Genomic DNA, 24,951 nt, shown 5'->3' on the forward strand with positions numbered 1-24,951 from the left:
CAGTCTCACTAAGGCACTAATCAATTTCTATCTTTCAGCTGGAACATAAAAACCCAATCATTCTAATCCCATCCATCTTTCTCCCCTACGGCAATTTATCTCGTCCTCTCAAGACTGGCGTAAAAGAGAACATCAACTTATTCTAGAGATTACTCTATCTTTCGGTATTCTTGACCTGAAAAAGTGTTGTGACATTCCATGAACAGAAATTTAACCATCAGATGCAGCATATATTTGATGTTATTGCATGCAATTAAGGAAACTGTTTCACATAAAAGAATGAATGTCATTTAAATATAAACTACATGTACTAAAGATTGGAAACAATCTTTCAGAAAAATGAATCAATTGTCATTTGATCATGTACTTCATGTACTAAAAAATATACCTACAGAGCTTCTATGGGGAGATAAAGCATAATGGCCTCACAAACTATTATCATGGTCGTCAAATTTTGGAGAAAACTCTTATCTACGAGAGAGAGAGAGAGAGAGAGAGAGAGAGAGAGAGAGAGAGAGAGAGAGAGAGAGAGAGAGAGAGAGAGATTCTAGGGGGCCACCTTCTGGCGAGAAACCAACAATTCTCGAAGTCAGGTGTGTTACACAGGTAATAAAAAATTATAGTCCCCCTTACGAATTCAGAAGAATCGGAGACAAATTCCACTTTTGCATCCGAGTAAAATGAATGAATTTAACATTTACTTTTCGACACACACCTCTTACCCAAGACCTTAAATCTACATCCAAATCTTGGAACACATTCAACATGATTTAAGACAAAAACAACTAAAACGAATAGAGAATTAGTGGTAGTAGATTTTGATGTGATCACACTGCCTACAACACAGAATAAGGGAACACAATTCATACGACTCAAAATACTAGGAAATGACTGGTAAAAATGTTCTCATAACAACAGAATTCCGTCTAATAAAAGGAGCCCATATAAACGGCAAAATATAGAAAGAAAGTACTTACTTTCCTTCTATATTTTGCCATTTTTATGGGCTCCTTTTATTGGATACTAGGAAATGTTCAACGTCCAATCTAAAGGCAACAAAATAAGGTTAATTACTGGGAAAACCGCGTCTCACTGATTTCTCAGGACAGTAAACCTTTAACCGTAAACTTGTTAGTAAATGAAGCTCGGCAAAGATCCAAAGCAGAAAGAAAGAGGAAGAGAGATTTACAGCCAATATCATGTCATCTATCACCTTATTAGTAGAATTTTATTGCAATGATGCTCCTTCTCTTCTTTTCTTCACGTGTATATATCTCCAACTTTAATTACCTACCTATCTGATCTGTATGATATATATATTAATATATAATATATTATATATATATATATAATATTAATTAATATATTATTATATAATAATTATATATATATATATTAATATATATCTAATAATATATATAATATATATATATGTGTATATATATATGTAATATATAGTATATATATACTGTATATATATATATATATATATTCTATATTAATATATATGTATATTATGTATGTATATATATGTATATATATTACGTGTATATATATAATTATATATATATATATATATATATATATATATATATATATATATATGTGAGTGTGTGTGTGTGTGTGTATTTATGTGCGCATGTGTGAGAGGAAGATATATACTGGCTGAATTTACGCACGAATTTACATAGCCTTCATGAACTTGGCTTTATGCTGTCCCTGTCTTTGTGGATACTTCCTTCGATATCCTCAGAGGCAACTTACGAAGAATTTCCCCTCAGGATATCAAGATCTCAGAGTAGGGAGTGTATCTTTACTTCTCATATATTCATATATATTATATATATATATATATATGTATATATATATAATATGTGTAGTATATTATATGATAAGTCCTACAGTAGCCAGGATTCGAAAATTAGCCTTTAGCGGATGGATTAGGGAGACAGTGACTATAGCCACCCAACCATCAAGAGAGACATAAGTTGATATCGATTCTACATATCTGTCATGGTCATTGCTTTATAGCAAAGAATTATGAGTTAAAGGAAGCAAATCTCATCTTCGAAAAGTTCTGCAGCATGGAGGCTTTTGCGCATGTATTGGAGGCGCCTGTTCACATGATTGTTCTGGAATCGTCGGGCATGTTGGGGAACGCAACAGGCGCCGAAGTGTCGTGAGAAACGCCGTGATTTCTGATGCAATACATCGTCTAGATTCTTCTAAGAAGTTCCGGTAATCTCGGGAGTCTGTGACGTTCACCGTAGGCCCCGGCCCCAGGTCACCGTATTATTACGACTGACGAAATAGGAGAAGGCAGAGATCATCCCGAGAGAGATAAGAGAAGAAGGAACCTACGAAGGATCAGAGAGGAAAAGGGTGCCCGAAGAATTGGTCGAATCCTGGTCAAGTCGTCGTAAGGAGTGGACGACCGAATTATTTCGACGTTGAGCAAGACTTCAGAGAAGAAACGTTCTGCGAGAGGTTTTGAGAAGTTCCTGCCCTTCGAGTATCAAGAATAGACATTGCCTTCCATAGTACGGAGTCAAGAAGACGACTTAAGTTCCACCGTTCTCCTTTGTGAAGCCATCACTTCGAGTCGCAAAACTGGCCAGCAAGTATTTGAATTACCTCACTTCTTCCCCAGTTCACGCATTGTAAGATTTTGCCTTTTTATGTAAATAGGAGACACCTTTCTGCATTTATCTTTGTTAGTAAGCTTGTAAATAAACCTTTGTTGTGTTTGTGTATCTTTCTATATTCGTATCCCCAGTTTCAACTGTTGGTGTTGAATTCTTTTTGTTCATTTTACTATCGAACTTGGAGCGGACCTCTCTCAGTCCGTGACATTTTGTGGCGACCCTGCCAGGATATATTCAGCAATTTAACAGTTTGAAACAGGGAAAAGATAGAAAGAACCAGAATGAGTGAGATGGTGAAAGAGTTTATTGAGTCGGGTAAGCTTCTAGGTCTAGAGGGGCATGATCTCCATGAGTATGTTGAAAAGAAAGAAAGAGAAAGAAAGGAAGGATGGTACGAAACCGGTATCGCCAGTTAACCTTTCATCAAGTAGGAATGATGTGATGAGAGAAGGTTAAAGGAAAACCTTTTTTTAGGAAATTTTTGGAATTATCTGTCAGAGGAGTGTGTTCGAGAAGTAGTCTTGCTTCGAGACACAGGAGCTGCTGTCTCACTGATTAGGCAGAAATCGACATGGAAGAAAAAGTCATGTTAGGTGGATTTCCTAACACTTGTGTTCTTTGTCCTTTGTTGAAGTTGAACCTAGAAAGTCAGGTAGTGTCAGGAGAAGTGAAACTTGCAGTTGTTGACAGTTTGCCCGTTGATGGCATTGACATTATTGTCAGTAATGACTTAGCTTTATTCAAGAATGTGAATCATGTTGTGAGGGATATTCCAGTGCCTGAAATAGTAGTAACTAGGTCGGGTTTAGATACAGACATAGACTACGGTCATAATTTGTTGGTGGATTCGAACGAGAGTGAGTTCCTGAATTCGAACGAGAGTGAGTTCGTGGATTCGAACATGAGTGAGTTCGTGGATTCGAACATGAGTGAGTTCGTGGATTCGAACGAGTGTGATAGAGGTGGCGAGGTTGATCTTGGCATGAGTGTGGCTGAGAAACCTGACTCTATTGTTGACAGTGATAGCCAAACGGAAAGTGTAGCTGTCGAGGGTAATGTAGTAAATGTACCGGTATCTAGTACTAGTTACGGTGATGAATTAGGCGCTAACCTCGTGAATAAGGATGAGCTAGTCAAGTTGCAGAGAGAGGATGAGACACTAACCCGAATTTTTTAGTGTTAGCTGGATGATGATCTCGATGATGTGTGTAAGGAAACTTTTTGTTAAAAGGACGAAGTTTTGTGTCGTTATGTTCGACCTAAGTCAGGTAGTAAAGGGGAAATCACCGAACAATTAGTGGTTCCTAGGAAGTTCGTGAACTAGTTTTGAAGTTAGCACATGATGAGCAAGGACATTTGGGAGTAAATAAAACTTTCAAGTGTATTAATAGGGCGTAATTTTGGCCTAAAATGAAAATGACGTAAAGAGGTATGTTTTAAGCTGTCATGAATGCCAAATTGCCGGGAAATCGAATCAAGTAATTCCCAGAGTTCCGTTGTGTAATATTCCTTCGGTAGGCGAACCTTTTGAGAATGTAGTTATCGATATGGTTGGACCTTTGCCTAGAAGTAAGGGAGGGAATATATATCTGTTGAAAATCATTGATAGACTAACTCGCTATCCTGAGGCAGTACCCGTAAGAAGCGGTAACGCGAAGACCGTAGTTAAAAGATTGTTAGATTATTTTTCTAAGTTTGGTCTGCCTTGTACTATACAGAGTGATAATGGTAGTAATTTTGTATCCAAATATTTCAAGGACAGAATGAAAGAGTTAGGCATTAAACTCGTAACTTCTACACCTTATCATCCCGAATCACAAGGCATTGTGGAGAGATTTCATCAAACGTTAAAGAGATTTACGGAAATTGTGTAAGAACTTCGAACACGACTGGGAAAAAAAGTTACCATTTGTTCTGTTAGCCTTAAGGCAGCACCGAACGACACTACAGGATTTAGTCCTTCTGAGCTTGTTTTCGGTCACACCGCTAGAGATCCTTTGGAAATGTTAAAATGTAAGTTAATGAATAAAGAAGGTAGTGAGGACTACATCACTAATCTAGAGTTTTATAAAAACAGTTTAAGAAATGTTTGGCAACTAGCAAAGGAGAACGAGAGGGAGAGTCAAGGGGAAACTAAACGGAAACATGATCTTAGAGCGAAAGAGAGACATCTCTGTGTAGGAGATAAAGTTTTAGTACAAGTCCAGAAAGAAGGTTCCGCTTTACCTTATAAGTTCAAAGGTCCTTTTCCAGTGTTAGAGAAGAGGGGAAATATGCATAATGTAATTAATATGGGTAAGAGTAGAGCAAAGTCAATGAATGTAAACTTGCTTCAGAATCATAAAGAACGCCCCGTACCTTGGCCACCGCCAGTGTTCTATGTGACAGTGTTACTGAGAGAAATTAGTTTTGAGAAAACGCAAGAGGTGTTTTAGCATTTCAAAGTTTTAATCAGAGTTCAGAAAACGGAAAAAGTAAGAGGAAAGGATAATGTGATAGCTAATGGAGCCTCTCTAGAGTTTTCAAAATGAGTAGCCTAATGACCGTTTTCTATTTTGGCACGAGTGGTTGAGTGAATGGAGAAGTATTAAAGCTTTATGCAGAATTGTTTCCCTGCCGTTTAATTCTTGTTTCTCTTTGAAAAAAAAAAATAAAATCAGTTGATTTCATTTTTTTCTCTTTTTTGGGGGGACGTGTCATGGTAATTGCTTTATAGCAAAGAATTACGATTTAAAGGAAAGGAAAACTCATCTTCGAGAAGTTCTGCAGCATGGAGGCTTTCGCGCATGTATTGGAGGCGCCTGTTCTCATAATTGTTCTCGAATCGTCGGGCATGTTGGGGAACGCAACAGGCACCGAAGCGTCGCGAGAAACGCCGCGATTTCTAATGCAATACATCATCTAGATTCTTCTAAGAAGTTCCAGTAATCTCGGGAGTCTTAGACGTTCGCCGTAGGCCCTGCCCCCACGTCACTGTATAAATACGACTGACGAAGTAGGAGAAGGCAGAGATCATCATTAGAGAGAGTCACAGATCTGATCAGTGAGAGCTCAGCAGCAGAGATCAGATATCATCCGAGAGAGATAAGAGAAGAAGGAACCTACGAAGGATCAGAGAGGAAAAGGGCGCCCAAGAATTGGTCGAATCCTGGTCAAGTCGTTTGTCAGGATTGGACGACCGAGTTATTTCGACGTTGAGCAAGACTTCAGAGAAGAAACGTTCTGCGAGAGGTTTTGAGAAGTTCCTGCCCTTCGAGTATGAAGAATAGACATTGCCTTCCGCAGTACGGAGTCAAGAAGACGACTAAAGTTCCACCGTTCTCCTTTGTGAAGCCATCGCTTCGAGTCGCAAAACTGGCCAGCAAGTATTTGAATTACCTCACTTTTTCCCCAGTTCACGCATTGTAAGATTTTGCCTTTTTATGTAAATAGGAGACACCTTTCTGCATTTATCTTTGTTAGTAAGCTTGTAAATAAACCTTTGTTGTGTTTGTGTATCTTACTATATTCGTATCCCCAGTTTCAACTGTTGGTGTTGAATTCTTTTTGTTCATTTTACTATCGAACTTGGAGGGGACCTCTCTCGGTCGAATTTAGTACAGAAGTATCTATACAGGCATGGTTTCCAATCCTAGTAAGGGTGAAGAGGATTTTCATATAATTCATTTGGAAGTAAGTTATTCCTAAGGTAAAGTGAATTCGACTGTAAAGGGTTGTTTGCGGTTTAATACTTTAAAGTATAAATGCCTCGTGTAAAACTAACAAAATGGCATACACATACGCACACGAATATGTATTTTATATACAAAAAAGTTCTATATATAATATATTATATATAAATAATATATATTAATATATATATAATATTATATGAATACACAAACAAGAATATATATATACAAAAATTATATATATATATATATATATATATATATATATATATATATATATATAATATATATATATACATAATATATATATATATATATATATATATATATATATATATATATATATATATATATATATCGATTGTGATAATTGTCATTAAGTAGATACGTACTCCCGGTATTCCTGCTTTGAAGCAACTTCCCTTTTTTTTTTTAATGGCCGTTAGTAACAGACACGTCGCGGTAACCAGTTTGTCGGAAAGCAAACATTCAAGGAAGGAGAAAATACTGCAAATGAGAGAAAACGAGTATACTAGGAAAGAAAACGAGTGACATAGGATAGGAGTGAAGAAGGGATGGAAGGAAACAAGGGTACCCTTCCCTTTCTAAGAAGAAGAAGAAGAAGAAATAGAGGCTCTTCATTGCCAGCGGTTATAATCGAGTCTCCTCCTCCCAGGAGACGGAGGAGGTCAGTAGTGGACGCCCAGCAATTCTGCAAACCCTCTTGGCACTCATTTACTCAGTCTCCCCTCACTCTCTTTCTCTCTCTCTCTCTAAGCTGAAATGAAATCTAACCCGCTCAGCCCTCGCCATTTGCTCCGTTTTATGACAGATAGCACTTCGTCTCCCTATTCATCGGGGTGAATTATTTTCCGATAATCCATACCCGTAAGAATTTCTAATTCGATTGGGGATTTACTCCTGCCTCGCCATCACTCAGGAATCCTTCTCTTTCACGTCCTCATACCGCAGTTTAACATATTCTAACGCTTTTACAACTTATATTGTTCCTTTTGTCAACTAAAAACTTTTTCCTTGGTGTGAGATGATTTCGCTTGCAAAGCTCTTTACGACAAACATTTTCCAGCAATGAAACACTGAAATAAATATAACAGAGCAAGGGCAGGTATCACGTAATCTAATTCTCAAGTGGTAGTGAAATGCAGTTTATTTTCAGAATTGAGAGAGAGAGAGAGAGAGAGAGAGAGAGAGAGAGAGAGAGAGAGAGAGAAAGTGTTTTAAACATGCCATAATGGCCCTTCCCTGGAATCCGGTGGTTTGGTGTATGGAGAAGCACCCAAATTTATAGTAAAGTTATCTCCATAATAATGTGGCAACATTTCTACTCACTTCGATGCATCACCACGAGAGCCTGCCGTACGTAACGAGTCTGAGAATACAACACACGTGGCATAAAAATGCTAGCTATTCAAGCGTTCTTTACTTGTTTTCGACACATCTCTGGGATTCCGATCGTTGTTACAAAAAAGAAATAAAAAAAAGAAGTGTTGAGTAATTAAGTTAAAAGAGCAGAAAACCGGTAGCATGCCAAAGTTAGAATGACATATTTCAGCAGAAAACGGTACATGGACACAGGCATGAAAATTTCGCTCCAATAACCGATTTCGTCTTCATAAAATTACAAAGAGTACTTGGGGAAAAAAAGGACGAAAAAGTGAAATTTTTAGTATAGTAACGAACATATTTACTATATACCTATTTCCAGTTAAACTATTAGTGACTTCACAAATGAATCCTTCTACTAATATTTGATTGTCAAATTAACACTACAATATTTGAGATTGCTATTAATACTATTAATATTATTGCTGTATAAAAAACAAATATACTTTTTACTGAACGTTAGAAATAAAGTAAACGATACATACAATTATACAGAAACATCACACGACTGCTGAACTTTTAAGCTAAAATTTTTGTATAGTTGTTCCCTTTCATAAAAGTAGACATCTTGCAAGTTTATTATTAAGGAAGGAGACATAAAAATTCATAACATGAACTAAGAAATAGTCAGTCATAGAAAAGCACGCACTCGACTGAATTCAGACAAATTACGAATTTCACTTGCCTTACAACTCAGAAGTTTACGACCATTAAGGTTAATACACACATACAGCCATTAGAGTCGAGATATAAATTCTAATTGAAAATGCCATAACGTTGTATGATTAATCAACAAGATAAATCTAAAGCTCATTAATCTTTCCCGTTCTGCCTCGTTATCATGATCAATGTGTAACAGGCAAACTGTTTACACTAAATTAATCGGAATTACCTATTTTTTCCATTTTGTTTGATTTAATCATATTACTTAACTTCCTTATTATCCCTAAATAAATCAGCATATATTTAGTAATTACTGCTACGATAATTTTTTTAGCCTAACAACAAATAAGTTAGCTGTTCTTGCAAGAACTTTACCAAACATCCAACCTTCACTTAATGCGTCAATTAATAAAATAAAAATGAACGCATTTTTCCAAATCTGTATATAAATAACCTCCCTGCCAGCATTTACCTTTGATGATTTACTAGTTATCAGTTACTTTGTCCAATACCAGACTTCCCCCTATGGGATTCTGTGCAACGGGGAAGATTTCACAAATACATAAATAACTAAATGTGCAATGACCATGGAACCACTAGCAAGATGAATATGAGTATTTCGGCAATTGCTATGTTGCCTAATCTGGAAAACATTTTTAAAGCCATCAATTTACCTTGCACACGTAAAATTTAATCTACATTTGTTTTTCGTTATCAGTTTTTTTTAAATATCAAACGAATTTATCAAGACAATCTGCCTTAAAAAGCGAGAATGTCCTAAATAGGATTACCATGGATTTAAACGGCAGATAATCAGCGCATGCGCGCATGATGACGATGATTACACAGAATCCTGCCCCTCTCACTAACATCGAGAGAGCGGTCACCTTGCGAAACTGAATAAGAATCCTGCAGAGCCTCCTGTAATGAAGATACGAGAAAGTTCTGAATCACACCGAAAAGCCCTCGTAAACTCCCAAGACTTGATGACCATGTAGTACATATCAAAAGGAAGGATCTGTTGCGGTGCACATCAGTGGAATAACCACCGAAGTGTGTTATGCAATCAGCATGTTTTCCTTCGCTCAGCTCATTATTTTTGTATTACTAAGGCATTTTATTCATGGAAATGATGCATTACTATGGCGTATTATTTGTGGAAATGATGTATTACTATGGCTTTTTATTCATGGAATTGATGCATTACTGTGGCGTTTTATTCATGGAAATGATCCAGTACTATGACGTTTTATTTATGGAAATGATGCATTACTATACCGCTTTATTCATGGAAATGATGCATTACTATGGCGTTTTATTCATGGAAATGATCCATTACTATGACGTTTTATTTATGGAAATGATGCATTACTATGGCGTTTCATTTATGGAAATGATGCAATACTATGGCGTTTTATTCATGGAAATGATGCATTACTATGGCGTTTTATTCATGGAAATGATCCATCACTATGACGTTTTATTTATGGAAATGATGCATTACTATGGCGTTTTATTCATGGAAATGATGCATTACTATGGCGTTTTATTCATGGAAATGATCCATTTCTATGACATTTTATTTATGGAAATGATGCATTACTATGGCGTTTTATTCATGAAAATTATTCATTACTATGGCGTTTTATTCATGGAAATGATGCATAACTATGGCGTTTTATTTAAGGAAATGATGCATTACTATGGCGTTTTATTCATGGAAATGAATAAGTGGATCTCAACAACTCAGAATGAAACAAAGATCGAAGGAGCACACTGCTCGCGTATTCCCAGACTGATGTTACTGACACATGAACAATAGTTGCACAACCGATTCCTTCCCCCAAAAGCTCCCTCCCGCAACAGTCCTACCTTCCCCACTGCCAGGAATAAAGCGTGGGGACCATTAAAAAAGACACACACATGGCAGGAATGGTCTGTGTTGTTTCGTTTTTCTAGTCCCACCAACATAAGAAACGTACCTTTCAGTTTTCCTTGTCGCAGTGTCATTTCTTTAGTGTTCCAAAGCACGAGAAGAATATAAAAGTCGGACGTGAAAAGAAAGGTCATCAAAGTACTAAAGAAGAATAAACAAACAGATTAATCTCATTACGTGCAATCCACTCGAAGATAATTTAACGTCATCAATTAGCGTCTATTCCCTAAACACATGTAATGCAACGGTTGGAGTTACGATCGTTACCAATTTGGCTAGTTGAAATTCATTCCTGAAGAGAATAAGTGCTAATCAAGTCATTTACATTACGAATATAACTGAATTCTCCCTTATCAAACTTATGCATTTTTCTTGATATATCAATGTTTCGGTTGGCCCTCATTATAAGTAATTATATTATCCAGGGGCTACAGCAGTAAATAAAAGTTGTCACATCCAAGACAGATTAGTTTTAACTGGACTTTGCTGCTGCATCAAACAGAACCGAATTTAGGTAAATAGATATACAGTTCAGTATACAATTTGGGCAAAGTCAATTACTCATCCCCAAGCAATTATGGAAATTCATTAGCGCTCGCAATATTGGCGTTCTGACAACATCATAACATGCAAGTTAATGATAATAATATTAATAGCAACAAATAAGTAAATAGTGGCGATCTCTCAAATGGTACGAATCGACGAAAGTTTAAATGGAAAGACTATATCAGTCTCATCCTCTTCTTTTAGAGACATTTTTCTTTTCCAATGAAGAGGAAAAAAGTCTAAAACCTCAAGTCTCGCAGACGATGACATTAGTGGGAATGATGGTACTATTCTACTCAAATAGCCTTATTCGGAAATTCCTCTGGGATCCTATTTCCTACAAACATTTCTCCTACAAGGAGGACGAGGGCGGGGGACTGGAGGAGGAGGAGGATGGTGAGGGTGGGGGTATAAAAATGGGGAGGGTAAAATCTGTGATCTGTGCGACGGGAACACCCACTGACCTATATAAGGTGTTTCGCGCGCTGTTTGTTTTGCCCGCGGTGTCTGTGAAAACAGAGCATGTCTGAATTTAATGGACAAGAGAAAACAAAACGTCTCAAAACGAAAGTCAAGATGATAAGATTACCTTGATGGCGATGACGCACTTTGTCAACGCTAAAACAATTTTTGCATTACTGAACTTAACGGACACAATTTTAGGACTACTCAGGTAATGAAAGAAACCACTAGACAAAGACATTCCAACTGAGTAGCATTATAGTACAACTAAAGGATGAACCTTCAACTAAAACATACCAACAAATAGACGTTCTCATAAATCAATACCATTTGATAAGGTTTAGCAATGGAATCCGGATGAAGGTCCGCACCTTGCATCGAACCAGAGATTCCACGACGCTTTGGTAAGCTTTTCACCTGAGGCGACTTTCTTCACACGCGCGCTCACACACTCCGTAATGCAACGCCAAACACAATATTTGTTTTTATGCCGCATCGATCCACAGAGGCCATAAGGAGAGAAAGAGAAACAATCTTACTTCACTTGGAGTTGCGTCGACGGAAATATGCGTCGTACTTATGAATCAGATATAAATGGAACGTTCCGCCAGTCTTGTTGTGTTAAAATCAATTCATAAAAATATGTGAAATATATGGATTCGGAAAGGAATTGCATACTAAAAGTCAAGTATTTAGAGTACAATAACGAAGCAACGCAGAAGCCCCTAAACAAGCAGCTATAAACTTGAGTGGTTTGTCATCGCGTGACCCGGTAAAAAATTAATAAAACTCTGACGCAACAACAGTTAAAAAAACAGGTGTCAAAGAGCCTGGCGGAGACGATGTTCTTAGCTGCTGATTATCAGATCCTTATCATAATTCACGAATGAAACCGAGAGAAAAACTGCAATGAGTTTGCCCTCGCATGTTGCATTTATCATGTATTTAAAGGCTTTTGCCAAATGTTGTGAAGGGCGCGCACACACATGAAACAATGAAGCAAAACACACTAATTCTTGGCTAGATTAAATCAAGGTATGCTCGACTATATCATGTTTTGTGCGTCAAGTTCCCTACTCGCTCCACCCCAGTTTTTACATTAATTATGACAGACTGCAACGCTCTATTTAAAAGTTAATGGCGAAGGAGATAATGATAATAGTAAGACTAAACATGGATCAGATACTTGCACAGGTTTCACACGTGTTGAAATCCTAGCTCATGAAAGTGGCAGACATTGTCGTGCTTTTTTTTTCATTACTACCTTCAACTTTCTAAGAAACATGATTGCTCATAATTACCCTGTAACAATGGATGAGCAGATGACCTAAAAGAAACAATAAAAATAGTCGAAAATCTAACAAACACTTTTGAGGCACCTTGTGGGTTTTATGATAAAAGAAGAAAAACGTATTTCCTACCAATAAAGCGGTAACAACGTAATATGTCCCAACAAATTCAGCATATTCTAGTGCTCCATCTCCCTCAATTTATCTTATGACTGCCAGGTAATCCAGTTATAATATATGTATACTTAAGTCTATGTAAAAGTGTCAGGTAACATGGAGAGGTCACCAATGTTCATAATGGAAATTTGCGTTTCGATATATATGCACGCGGAAAATTATTAATTTAAGGTGTAAAACGGTAAAATACGTAGTTCCTAGGTTCCGGAACTTAAGCCTTACCAAAACAGGAGAAATATTAATCGAATTCCAATTTTACTGCAAGGTCACAAAATGCACATCATTTTCACGAAGGTAAATTCAAATGATTGATAATTTCATTACTTGGCAAGATATTACATAAACTTAAATTATAATATCGTTCTAAACACTTTCGTAGTGAGGATATGATACTGAAAAAAAAGATTTTTAGGCACTTCATACCCACATACATAAATTTGTGCATAAAACGAACCCACTTTATACATGTACATCTAAGCGTATGCAGAAAAGGGTATACAGTATGTATGGTCCTTTTGCATTTAAAAGAAGTAAGGCTACACAGTCATTAACTGCACAGATAATACCGTGTGCACGAAAGCCGAAATCGTCACAGGTGTTCAATTTATGACCCCGGCCCCTACCACCCACGCACAAAAAATTATACTTTCCAGTACAACTACCTCTTTATGCCCAGTCGTTACACATGACATTTACACGCTCATTCTTTTACTTCTTTCATACAGTATCTCTTGACAATATCGGCACCACTTTTTTCTCAGCTGAAACCAAAACTATTTTCCTTGGTAGAAAAGAAAACGACGTCTCCCAAACACTGGTTAAACTATCGAGGCAAAAGTTCGCCCTGTAACTCGCACTTGAGCGACGCGTTGCTCGTGGAGTTCCTATTACGACCTTATCAAGAATCTTCTACGAGTATAGTCGCTTAAAACAATGGATCTTGGAAAGTTTGGGCAAAAGTAAACAATGCTCTTTATTAACTCTATTTGAGGAGGCGGGATGGAAGGATGAGGAGTGGGAAGGGGGGGAATAATAACAGTTACTTGTGCTCTGTGGCTTTGCTCAAGTTTTGGGTTTATTCAGTTCTGAAACAAAAAGTTCCTTCGGGAAAATTTCCTACCAAACTTGGACGATAACTTTTCGGCAGCAGATATGTTCGGCGCAAACCTTGCAACTTGAGGAAGGAGTCAGGAGTGAGACTTACCTTTAACTTGTGAACTTCCCTCTGCAGCTTCGTCATTTCTTCGGTCTTTCTTTTGAGCTGGCGACGGAGGTCGAGGGTCTCCGCCTCCAGCAGGTCAATCTTGAGGTCACGTTCGCGCACATCGGATTTAAGTTCTGGCACTAAACCTTTCAAGTAATTGTAGTCCTCTGGGTACACTGGTTTGGGCACGGCACGCCCATTTCCAGGGAGGGCGCCCCCGGAGGTATTCCCATGATGGTGGTGGTTATGATGATGGTGGCCGCCAGTCTGGCCTGACGTGCCATTGCCCATGACGGCCACCGGCATGGGTGATGAGGGTTGTGCCGCCCGTGGGCCCTGAGGATGGGCGCGGGCGGGCGTCGGACTGGATGTAGTATGGGCTGGTTGTGACTGGGAGGCGTTAGAAGAAGAATTGTTTGAAGAGGAGTTGGAGGAGGAGGCAGTGGTAGAGGCGCCTAAGGACGAAGGCGAGGAGGAGGAGGAGGGGGAGGAGGAGGAGGAGGAGGAGGTGGCCGCGAGTGAAGAAGCGAGTGTTGACGGCAGAGAGGCGCCCACTGTATACACTGGCCTTGCCAGTATCTGCGACAGACTGACGGGACCTGTGGATGGGGACGGAGAGCTGGCGAGCCGCGCACTGCAATCCGCGCCACCCTCACTCGTACCGCCCGTATCACCATCGCCTCGAATGACGCCCACGTCACCCAATCCACCCCCACCTTTGTCTCCTACCAATTCGCCACCACTTTCTGTTCCTACGACAGATCCCCCTTCAACACTCCCTCGAGGAGCGCACTTTTCATCTTGGGTGCCCTCCAGGCTAGAACTTTGATGCCAGGGCGTGGGCGTTACCGCAGGCGAATGGTTGGGGGATTCTGGAGGTGTAGGGGCATCTTGGGTCAAAACGGCTTCCTGAAGAAGACGACTCATCTCTCGTACACTTTCTGGATAGGCTCCGCTTTCCATATTCCTGAAAAGATACAAAAAAAAAAGTACCTTATTAACGTTTTCCACAAAGCATTAATTCCAATTCATGCAAAAGGTTATCTATAACATCACTTGCAAATGACTCCTTATCATTAACCCAAATGATCTCCTGACAACATGCATTGGTTAAATCTAATAAATCTCCGATAATACTTATTAAACACGTCATATCATGACGCAGTACGACAGAATGTCTCGATCTTTCTGTAAATATCTAAAATTTATCTTGATTTTCTCAAATTGCAGAAATATATATGCATATATATTAATGTATTCAATATATAAATATATATATAATATATAAAGTCACTAGGCCGTCCTGATTTCGTTCCCGTCCACTGGACGGTGGTTCGATCCCATGAGGGGACGAAATTATTATTAACTAAAAATTCCCCTTCGGTACATATATGAAAATATATCAATTCGAGGTAGAGCGAATTAGATATTAAAGGACATTTGTAGCTCGAATGATCTATATGAATCACGGTGATGTGATAATTCATATATATATATATGTATATATATATATATATATATATATATATATATATGTATATATATATATATATATATATATATATATATATATATATATACACACACACACACAATCATCGATTATCCTGGAACAATAACTTTACACCCCACGAAGAAAAGGAAAGTAAGCATTAAATGAGCGCAAACTATTTGCCAAAAGGAATTTTTGAAAAACAGAAACAAGAGGAAATATATTTATAAAAAAAAATCCATTAGAGCATAACAGCCCAACTTAAGGATAAAAATCATGTTTCAAACAACGCGTAAAACTATGAAGATGGACAACTAAAATTTAAAAAAAAGGAAAGTCAAACTTTTAAAAGGTGCCAAACGACCATAATGTTGACAGTTGTATTTAAGTTCCAGGCAGTAGGACCTTCGCGCCCGACTCTCTCTCTCTCTCTCTCTCTCTCTCTCTCTCTCTCTCTCTCTCTCTCTCTCAACCAGATCCTGGATTTTCCATTTTCCTTTCTCTCGGTGTCATTAAAACTTTTGCCGGCGCTTGGCAGCCTTCTACCAGATAATATGCTGTGAAATAGTCAATCGTTGGATACCCTTCGCGGACACGGAGAGTTTCAGGAATCCCTGCACATATAAACTCATCCACAAAAATAATAGTGCATATATGTACAAACGAAATACGCCAAGATCGCCGTGGTGTTCAGCTTAAGGATCAAGAATTGACTAAGTACTAACGACGATGAGACATGGGTCCTTATTAACACTGATCATTAATAATTACTACTAGGTTTTAGCGGGCTGCCCAAGAGCAAGAGCCCGCGATGGCATAAGGCCATCTTAAGCTAGGTTAATATGATATAAGTTATATACGTCTGAATTTTTGCACACAAACAACATCAGAAGAAGAGAGAATCACATGGAGTTAGAAAGAGTTACAAGGATTAGGATGTCTCAAAGACTTGTTAGACAAACGAGGAGTCATCATGTGTTCACATACCTCTAGGAGCAGGTTTTACTATTCATCCATAGTGTCCTAATGATTTTGTCTAGCTTTCTTTTGAACTCTTCAACACTGCTGCCGTTTATAACTTCTGGTGGCAGTTTACTCCATGTGTCACATTTGTTGTATGCGAATTTCCCACAATGGGATGTGTTGTATCTCTTCAGCTCTAGTTTCCTTTCACTATTTCTTGTCTGGTTTTCGTTCAATGTGAAGAGGTTACTGTCTACTTTTGTTATGCCTGTCAGTATTTTGAATGCCTCTATTAGTTGTCCTCGCAATCGCTGTGTTTGCAAGTCATACATGTTCAGCTTCCTAGTCACCTTTGGTGACCTATTTGCCTCATGGATAGAATTAACTTTGTGGGTCTTTGTGGTTCTTGCTTCTACCTCTCTAGTCTATTTATGGACAGGGCTAGTGCTGGTGACCAAAACTGTACTGCATATTCAAGATGAGGTCTAACTGTTGATGTGCAGAGTTGCAGCACCGTTTCCTTGTTTCTGGATTTGAACTGCCTCTTTATGTATCCCACTAGTTTCTGTACCTTCTTTTCAGCCTTATGAATTGTTCTGTGGATTTTAAGTTCTTGGTAATAATACTCCAATGCCCTCATCTTGTTCTACACTATGACATTCCCAAGCAGCATCTATAATTGGCATGAGGGTTGTTTATTCCTATTTGTAACACTACATTTATCTAGGTTACAAAGTATTTGCCATCTTATTGACCACTCTCCTACTTTAGATCATTTCTTAAACTTTCCACTGCCTCTGGGTCTGCTGCACTTACACCTAGTTGTAGTTTGGTGTCACCTTCAAATTTGGCTATCCTGTTAGTTAAGCTCACGTCAATGTCATTAATGTAAATTAAAAACAAGATCGGGCCAAGGACAGAACCCTAAGGAACTCCGCTCGTCACAGCTGCCCATTCTGAATCTTCATCATCATTACGACTCTCTCTTTTCTATTAGTTAGCCAGTCTTCGATCCAGTCTGCTATTTCTCCTACAATTCCTAAAGCTTAGACTAACTTTTGTCATTGGTTTCTTATGTGAAACTTTGTTAAAGGCCTTTTGGATATCTAGGTAGAGTATATCTATTGCTCTACCACTGTCGTAAATACTCCAAGAGGTTTGATAGGCTGGATCTGTTTTTTCTGAAACCGTGTTGATTGTTTAACAAGAAGTTGCTTCTATCAATGTGATCCACAATTTGATCTACAATTATGGACTCAAAAATCGTACAAGGAACTGACGCTAGACGGATTGGTCGACAATTTCCTAGCTCTTCTCTTGGACCTTTTTTGTAAATTGAGGGAACAATGCCTAGTTTCCATCCTTTGGGGGTCTTTCGTTGTTCTGCAGTTTTCCTGTAGAGTTTACAAAGGTGAGGAACTATCTCCTCTGTTAACTCTTTAATTTCTCTTGGATGAATCCCATCCGGGCCAGGAGATTTAAACTTGTATAGTTTTCTGTATTGTTTTTAATGTCCTCTTCTGTAAATATTATTTTGTTCAACGGTTCTGGCCCTTCATATTTAATAGCTGGTTCAGGGATTGAGGTAGTATCTTCAATTGTGAAAAAACTAGTAAAAATAAGCAACAGGCGCTGAATGGAATTATATTGAGAGAGAGAGAGAGAGAGAGAGAGAGAGAGAGGAATAAAATCAGCGACAGGCGTATTTTCTTCTGAATGGAAATACATTACGAGAGAGAGAGAGAGAGAGAGAGAGAGAGAGAGAGAGAGAGAGAGAGAGAGAGAGAGAGAGATGCATCAAATCAGCAACAGGCGTATTTTCTTCTGAATTGAAATATAACATTACGATAGAGAGAGAGAGAGAGAGAGAGAGAGAGAGAGAGAGAGAGAGAGAGAAATCAAATCTTCTGAATGGAAATATATTACGAGAGAGAGAGAGAGAGAGTGAGAATAATACCAACAGAGCATTTCGTTCTGAAAGGAAATGCATCACGTTTATCCCTTGGACTTCTCAAATATCTGTCCATTCATTGAGTACCAATATTCGCTCCGTCACTGGAAAATAAATCAAACAAACCATACAGATCTGGCACGTGGTTCAATTATGCATTAAATCAATACTGATATGTGTGCGTAGTAAGAACTACGAGTGTGGAATCCGGTTAAAAATTCCCTTTCATGTGTAAACGGTGTCAGTGAACTTTGACGTGGCGCAGCGGCGGACTGATTGACTTCGATCTACCTAGAAGGGATTTGGCACCGAATCGTCAGCTACAGAAGTCGCACAGAGAGTTGAATATAGCCGAGTACAAATATTTAATCTGTCCAGATCAGAATAACCTTTTTTATTCATCAATTATATTCCACCGAAGACAGAACCACATTAACTTGCCGCGTGGAAAACAAAATGTTTCAAGTTGCGTCCTTTTCCAAAATAGAATCAATCACATCGATCGCAGCAAAGCTTGAATAAACTTCAGGAGAGAGAGAGAGAGAGAGAGAGAGAGAGAGAGAGAGAGAGAGAGAGAATCTTAAATCAATATAAATACAAACAATCCTTTCATATGAAAGCGAAAGATATGCGAATAATTCCGACGTCGACAACAAGAAGTATCGAACCTTGAAACTTCGCAGAACTTTGCGAATCAGCGACTCCCCTTCACTCGCTTAAACCGGAGTTTAGCTCGGTTACGAAGATGAGCCAATATATTACTGCAAGAGGTAATAGAAACAACTGAAGCAATCAACCTCTTCCCCTCAATTTCCCCTTTCTTCATCTTTATTTTATTACTTAAAAAAGACAAGTTCAAGAACATCCAACCCACGTTATATTCAAATGGAAATTCGCAGAAATATATTTCTGTTTTTCAATGCAATTACACAGACAGCAATTATATGACATTTCATATTAATGAAAAAATTTTTATTCCGAAGAGAATTTCCATAAAAGCTATTAACACACGAGAAGATCTATCAATCCATTTGGGTACCGCTACAACGCTACAGGCAATTCTAATAACGTCAATCCGTATTTGTAATTACATCACAAACGTAGATGCGTACACACAGGCACAGACTACAGTAGCAAACTAAGCACTCCTCCCTGGCATCTCTAAGTTATTGACAACTGAAAACTTATCTGTAAAAGTGGCGCCCTAAACATCCGGTGATTTAAGAAAGTACACCGGATATCAGGCAACAGAGGTGTCTGTTACCATATGCACGAGTATAAGTGATATTTACATAGTGGATCAAGGATAAACCCCATCAAAATAAAAATAAATAAATAAATAAAACTCCCACAACCCGTTAATACAGATGCGTAGAAACCTGGGCTATATTCAGAAAGGCAACTGTGTCATTACGACATACGACATGAATTTTAGCTCTGAGATGGAATGAAATCTGTACAAAATCTCCTAGATACGAATGAGAGGTTATTAGGGTTGAATATCAATAAAGAACTTAAAATAACCAACTATTAGTTCAGTACAGATGATAAAGATATCAAATAACCACCTTTGGAACAAATATATTCCATTGATTACGACAAGATCTGAACGTACCACTTCACTCCTAATATACCAAATATTTATAGACTTGCAACTTCCTGCTCGGTTATTTGGGCTTTCAATGGATTTAAAGGGATAAGATAAACATGCAATTGAAAATAATTCGCGAGATGATGACTGTTGCAAGGAAGTTTCTGTCTCCCTCATCCTTCAGAAACCAGTCAGAAGTAAAATACGATCATCCCCTAATTCATATGCCAGTACAGAACTGCAAGCTTGTATACAATGGCCCCACGCACTAGTTAGGCAAGACTCACGACCTAGTCGTTCAACTTAAGATATATATATATATATATATATATATATATATATATATATATATATATATATATAATATATATAAATATATATATATGTAAAATAAGACATCCCATCAGATTGTTAATTAAACTTTGATTATGAAGCTAAAATAAATTTACGATCCGCTTTCTACACATTTCTGTGATCATGAATTTACTATGAAAACGGATTCTGTCAGGTTTCAATTACAGCTCCTTATTCAACCATAAGGATAAAAATGGAAATCTTCAGATGGATATATATCTGTGCTTCACTGCCTTTTTTGTTCAAATATGCATTCCTTTTCGTGTATTACTGCGGCAGAGATCTGAATAAACAGTATATATACATAAATAAAAACATACACTTCACACATATATTTGTATGTATGTATGTATAATATATGTATATATATATATATATATATATATATATATATATATATATATATATATATATATATATATCATCGTGCGAGGGTGGACCAGGGAAACCAATTAATTCAAACATATAGCTTTATTTCCGACGTTTCGTAATAATTTCTTTATTACATCTTCAGGGATCTGTTGAATAATGAATAAATTACTAAAAACGTTACTGTAAAAACTTAAAATTTCAAAAGAAAATTATAATTCAATACATTACAGCTAAAAAAAAAAACAGAAAAAAAACACACACCCAAAAGAACCAAAGGCCGCTAACCAACCTTATGTGGAGAGAGCAAAAGACAGAATGCTTACAAAGACAGTTAATTTAGGTAAAGTTGAGTAGAGGAGGTTTGGGTATTTAACTGTGGGACTAGTTGTTCAATAAACAATGGCTCAAGTATAGGCAATTCGTGAGGATTAGCTGTTTGGCCTATTATACTAGAATCACTTCTTTCGATGTAAGGTTTACGGATTTTGGAATGAGCTCTGATATTAGAATGTTCTGGGTTGGAGAGCCTGCAACCAGTACGAAAGCTAATTCTCCGATGGGAGTCGATTCTCACCCTCAGTAACCTCCTCGTGGATCCGACATATGTCCCTAAGTTACACTTAAGGCAAGTATACTTATACACCACACGTTAGAGGACAAAAAATGGCTTAATCGATCCATATGGTTAAAAAAAGAACCAATCGTTAACGGATTTTTGGTAATTAATTTTAAATTGATCGCACCATAGTGATTATTGATAATTTGTAAAAAAAACGTTTTCTAAAAGAATCATCGTGTCTTGCTGGCCGTCGCCTAGCCCTGTTTTATATATATATATATATATATATATATATATATATATATATATATATATATATATATATATATATATATATATATATATATATATATATATGATATATATATATATCGTCAATGCCAAACGATATAAAAAACCAATAAAGCCTATAATTGAAAGACCATTGCAACATCATGTTCCATGGACGTAATAGCGATAAAACCATCATTAGCAATCCGGTTTATGGTGGTCACCGTGGTTACGGGGGACGGATATTGGCGCATTCCATGCATAGTCATTTCCATAGGGCTGGAAGGAATTAGGAAATAATCAGGAGGTTTGGCTAAACGGCCAGGAACTTGAGTTTGGTTATTCGCTAATGACAATACGAGAGAACTTTTCATTAAGCAACTATTAAGATATTACGAACAAGATTGAGCAATGATCTTATCATTTAAAATTGTAATTTTGGGACTTTGAAGAAAACGAATACAGCGTCATTGCTGAACAGAAATCTCTATACGTAAATCAAGTAAAATATACAATCTAGATGAAACATTTACGTTTTCCTAAAAGTTGTTACTCACAATAATGGTTAACCCCGGTACCGGATTGACACAAATCACACAAACATGTATATCATGAAATCGTAATCCATTAGATACAAATTGAATAGAGCTTAGAAACACGAAGCTACCTAGTTTGAAGATTGCCAACATTGCATTGATTGCTCATTTATCCTTTCTATCAACCAGGGTAATCATCACAAAATGAATTACAAATGATAGTTTTGCCGTCATATTCATTTATGTATATATATATGTATATATATATATTATATATATATATATTATATATATATATATATATATATATATACTATAAACAAAAGCTGGAGAAATTACATCTTTTACAATAAGGTTTCCCCCCTCACATGATTATTACAGCCAAACTAAATGACTTCTCCATTTTTAGCAGATCCCCCAAGAGTTCTATTTCCAACTCTCTCTCTCTCTCTCTCTCTCCTCTCTCTCTCTATCTCTCTCTCTCGCTCTCTCTCTCTCCTCTCTCTCTCTCTCTCTCATTTGCATTAATGAACTCCGGTCTGACGATTTTACTTTGACCACTCACTCACTATCAACTCCGATCAATCCTGTCTCCAGCTACAATGAGGAAGAAGTTTCCACACACATTTGTCACAAAGAAAATTTCCCTTCTCTTCTTCTTTAGTATCCACATTTATTGCATCTGCAATTCCTATTCCGGCTCTCAAGTCTACCAGCGTTTCGGGTGAACGAGTTAATTGGCAGGTAACAACTAGCAACCATTTTGAATAGTAACTGAAAAGTGAATAGTTACCATTAGACGTCAAAACTATTTCACTTCCTGTTACTTCATTTTTATGCGGAAGCTGTCCAAAGCTACCAGGAACACGCTTTTGTGCAACAGTTGGAGTTACACTGGAAAAATCCCCTTTCAGCAGCGTCACATTATCTCAGAGTATGAACCTTTACTGACCAGACGTGAGGCCACTTCTCTATCGTTTTTCTAATAGTAATACTTAGGAAATGCCAATCAAAAGCCGCTGAAATGCTCTACTGATACTTCCCACGTACACGAGACATGTTTAGTTCGTCAACAGATATTGTCCACAATGAACAAACGCATTCAATAATTTCAATTTCAATGTTCTCTGCTTTTAATGCTTCTCGGAAATTTATTTTAACAGTTATCCAATTCTAGGCTTTAGATGAACAGTATGATGGAAGATAGGAAAATAAGGGTTAGTAAAGACACACTTTCCAAGTTGAGAGAATTTGGCTATTTCTCAAGCTGCTTCGGTAACCTTCAAATATGCATACATAATAATATATGCATACGTTCAAACGCATATTATACTGTTTCTCTGCTATTCGTCTTTCGACTTTATACACAAAACGTTATGCAAACGTACATAGTATATACGTACATACATACATGTGAGAGCGCCCACAAACACTCACATATCCATTTATATATGCTTAAAAAATCACAGTAGATGCATTAGAACGTTATGACATTCCCTTAACTGTAGCAAACCTCATTAATCTCATAAGATTATGTATCAAAGATAGTAAATTTTGTTTAAATGGGGAATTTTTTGTACAAAAGTTTGGCATGGCTATGGGTAATCCCTTATCTCCTGTCCTTAGCAATATTTACATGGAATTTTTTGAGACAAAACTCTTTCCAATAATTTTGCCCCAAAAAGTTATTTGGTTTAGGTATATGGATGACATTTTCTGTATTAGGCCAGTTCACGAGAATCTCCAGGAATTCCTTAATAATTTAGTCCCTTCTATAAAATTTACTGTAGAGGAAGAAAGAAATTGTAATTTGAATTTTCTTGATGTAACTGTCCCAAGAAATAATAGAAATTTCACCTTTTCAGTCTTTCGAAAATCAACTAACATTGCCTCTTTTGTTCATTACTACTCCAATCACCATCAAAATGTTAAATTCTCTGTTTTTTCTGGGATGTTCCTAAGGGCTTTACGTGTCGGTAGCCCGCAGTTTATTGACGCTGAAATTAAAACTATTTATGATATTGCATTGAAACTTAAATACCCAAGGACTTTTGTAGATGTGGCATGGAAAAGAGCTAGCTAGAAAAACATTTTATTCAACTAATGACAAACTTGAATTTAGTAAGCATAACATTCTAAAATTACCCTATGATGAGAGGCTTTTAGATATTCCTAAAATTTTAAAGCTTTTTAACATAAATGTTGTTTTCAGTAATATTAATGTCAAGAGTTTAGTAATCAAAAATTCCCCTAAAGATCTTCCACGCTGCATATATGAAATTCCTTGCAAAAAATGTGATAAAGTCTATTACGGACAGACCGGTAAATCTCTTTCACAACGTCTCAAACAGCATCAATATTTTGTGAGAACTGGGCAAATATCGAATGCATTATTCGTACATATGAGAGATTCAGATCATCCTATTAACTGGAGTCAAGCAAGAGCCTCTATCCCATGTAATGACACAGTTAAAAGGAATATCATTGAATCTTGTTTCAAGTCAAATAATAGAAATGTTCTAAATTTAAGTCTTGGTTTATTTAAACTTGATGCTTTCTTAATGAAAAAAGTTGTAGATAAATATAAGCAGCAAAATTAATATATTCCGTTTTTACATGTTTTGGACTGTAAAGATACTTTGTAATTTCGAAAGATACTTTGTAATTTCGGTTAGGGTCAAATCTGTTTAGGTTTGTGACCGTGTGATATCCGATAATCCTGGATTATCTCTTTTAATTTTTACCCTTTTGACAATTAACCATATGGTATTCTTGATCTTGTTGTGTACCCGAGACCTTTCTCTCCAATTGTATTTCATTAGCTCCTAGACAATGTCTTAGTAAAGACGAAAGCGCTTGGATTTCT

At 37.1% G+C, this 24,951-nt stretch overlaps 1 protein-coding gene across 1 annotated transcript in view; it reads right to left on the reverse strand.

Moving 5' to 3' along the window:
* Positions 1–24,951, reverse strand: part of LOC135220952 (cGMP-dependent protein kinase, isozyme 1-like) — a 490,937-nt gene that overhangs the window by 424,593 nt on the left and 41,393 nt on the right. The window contains exon 2 of the mRNA XM_064258605.1: positions 13,998–14,964. Coding sequence (XP_064114675.1) covers positions 13,998–14,960 — 963 coding nt within the window. The 5' untranslated portion in view covers positions 14,961–14,964. The remainder of the gene's footprint in view (positions 1–13,997; positions 14,965–24,951) is intronic.

This window comes from Macrobrachium nipponense, chromosome 2 (genome assembly GCF_015104395.2).
Source record: "Macrobrachium nipponense isolate FS-2020 chromosome 2, ASM1510439v2, whole genome shotgun sequence".
NCBI classification, from domain to species: domain Eukaryota; kingdom Metazoa; phylum Arthropoda; class Malacostraca; order Decapoda; family Palaemonidae; genus Macrobrachium; species Macrobrachium nipponense.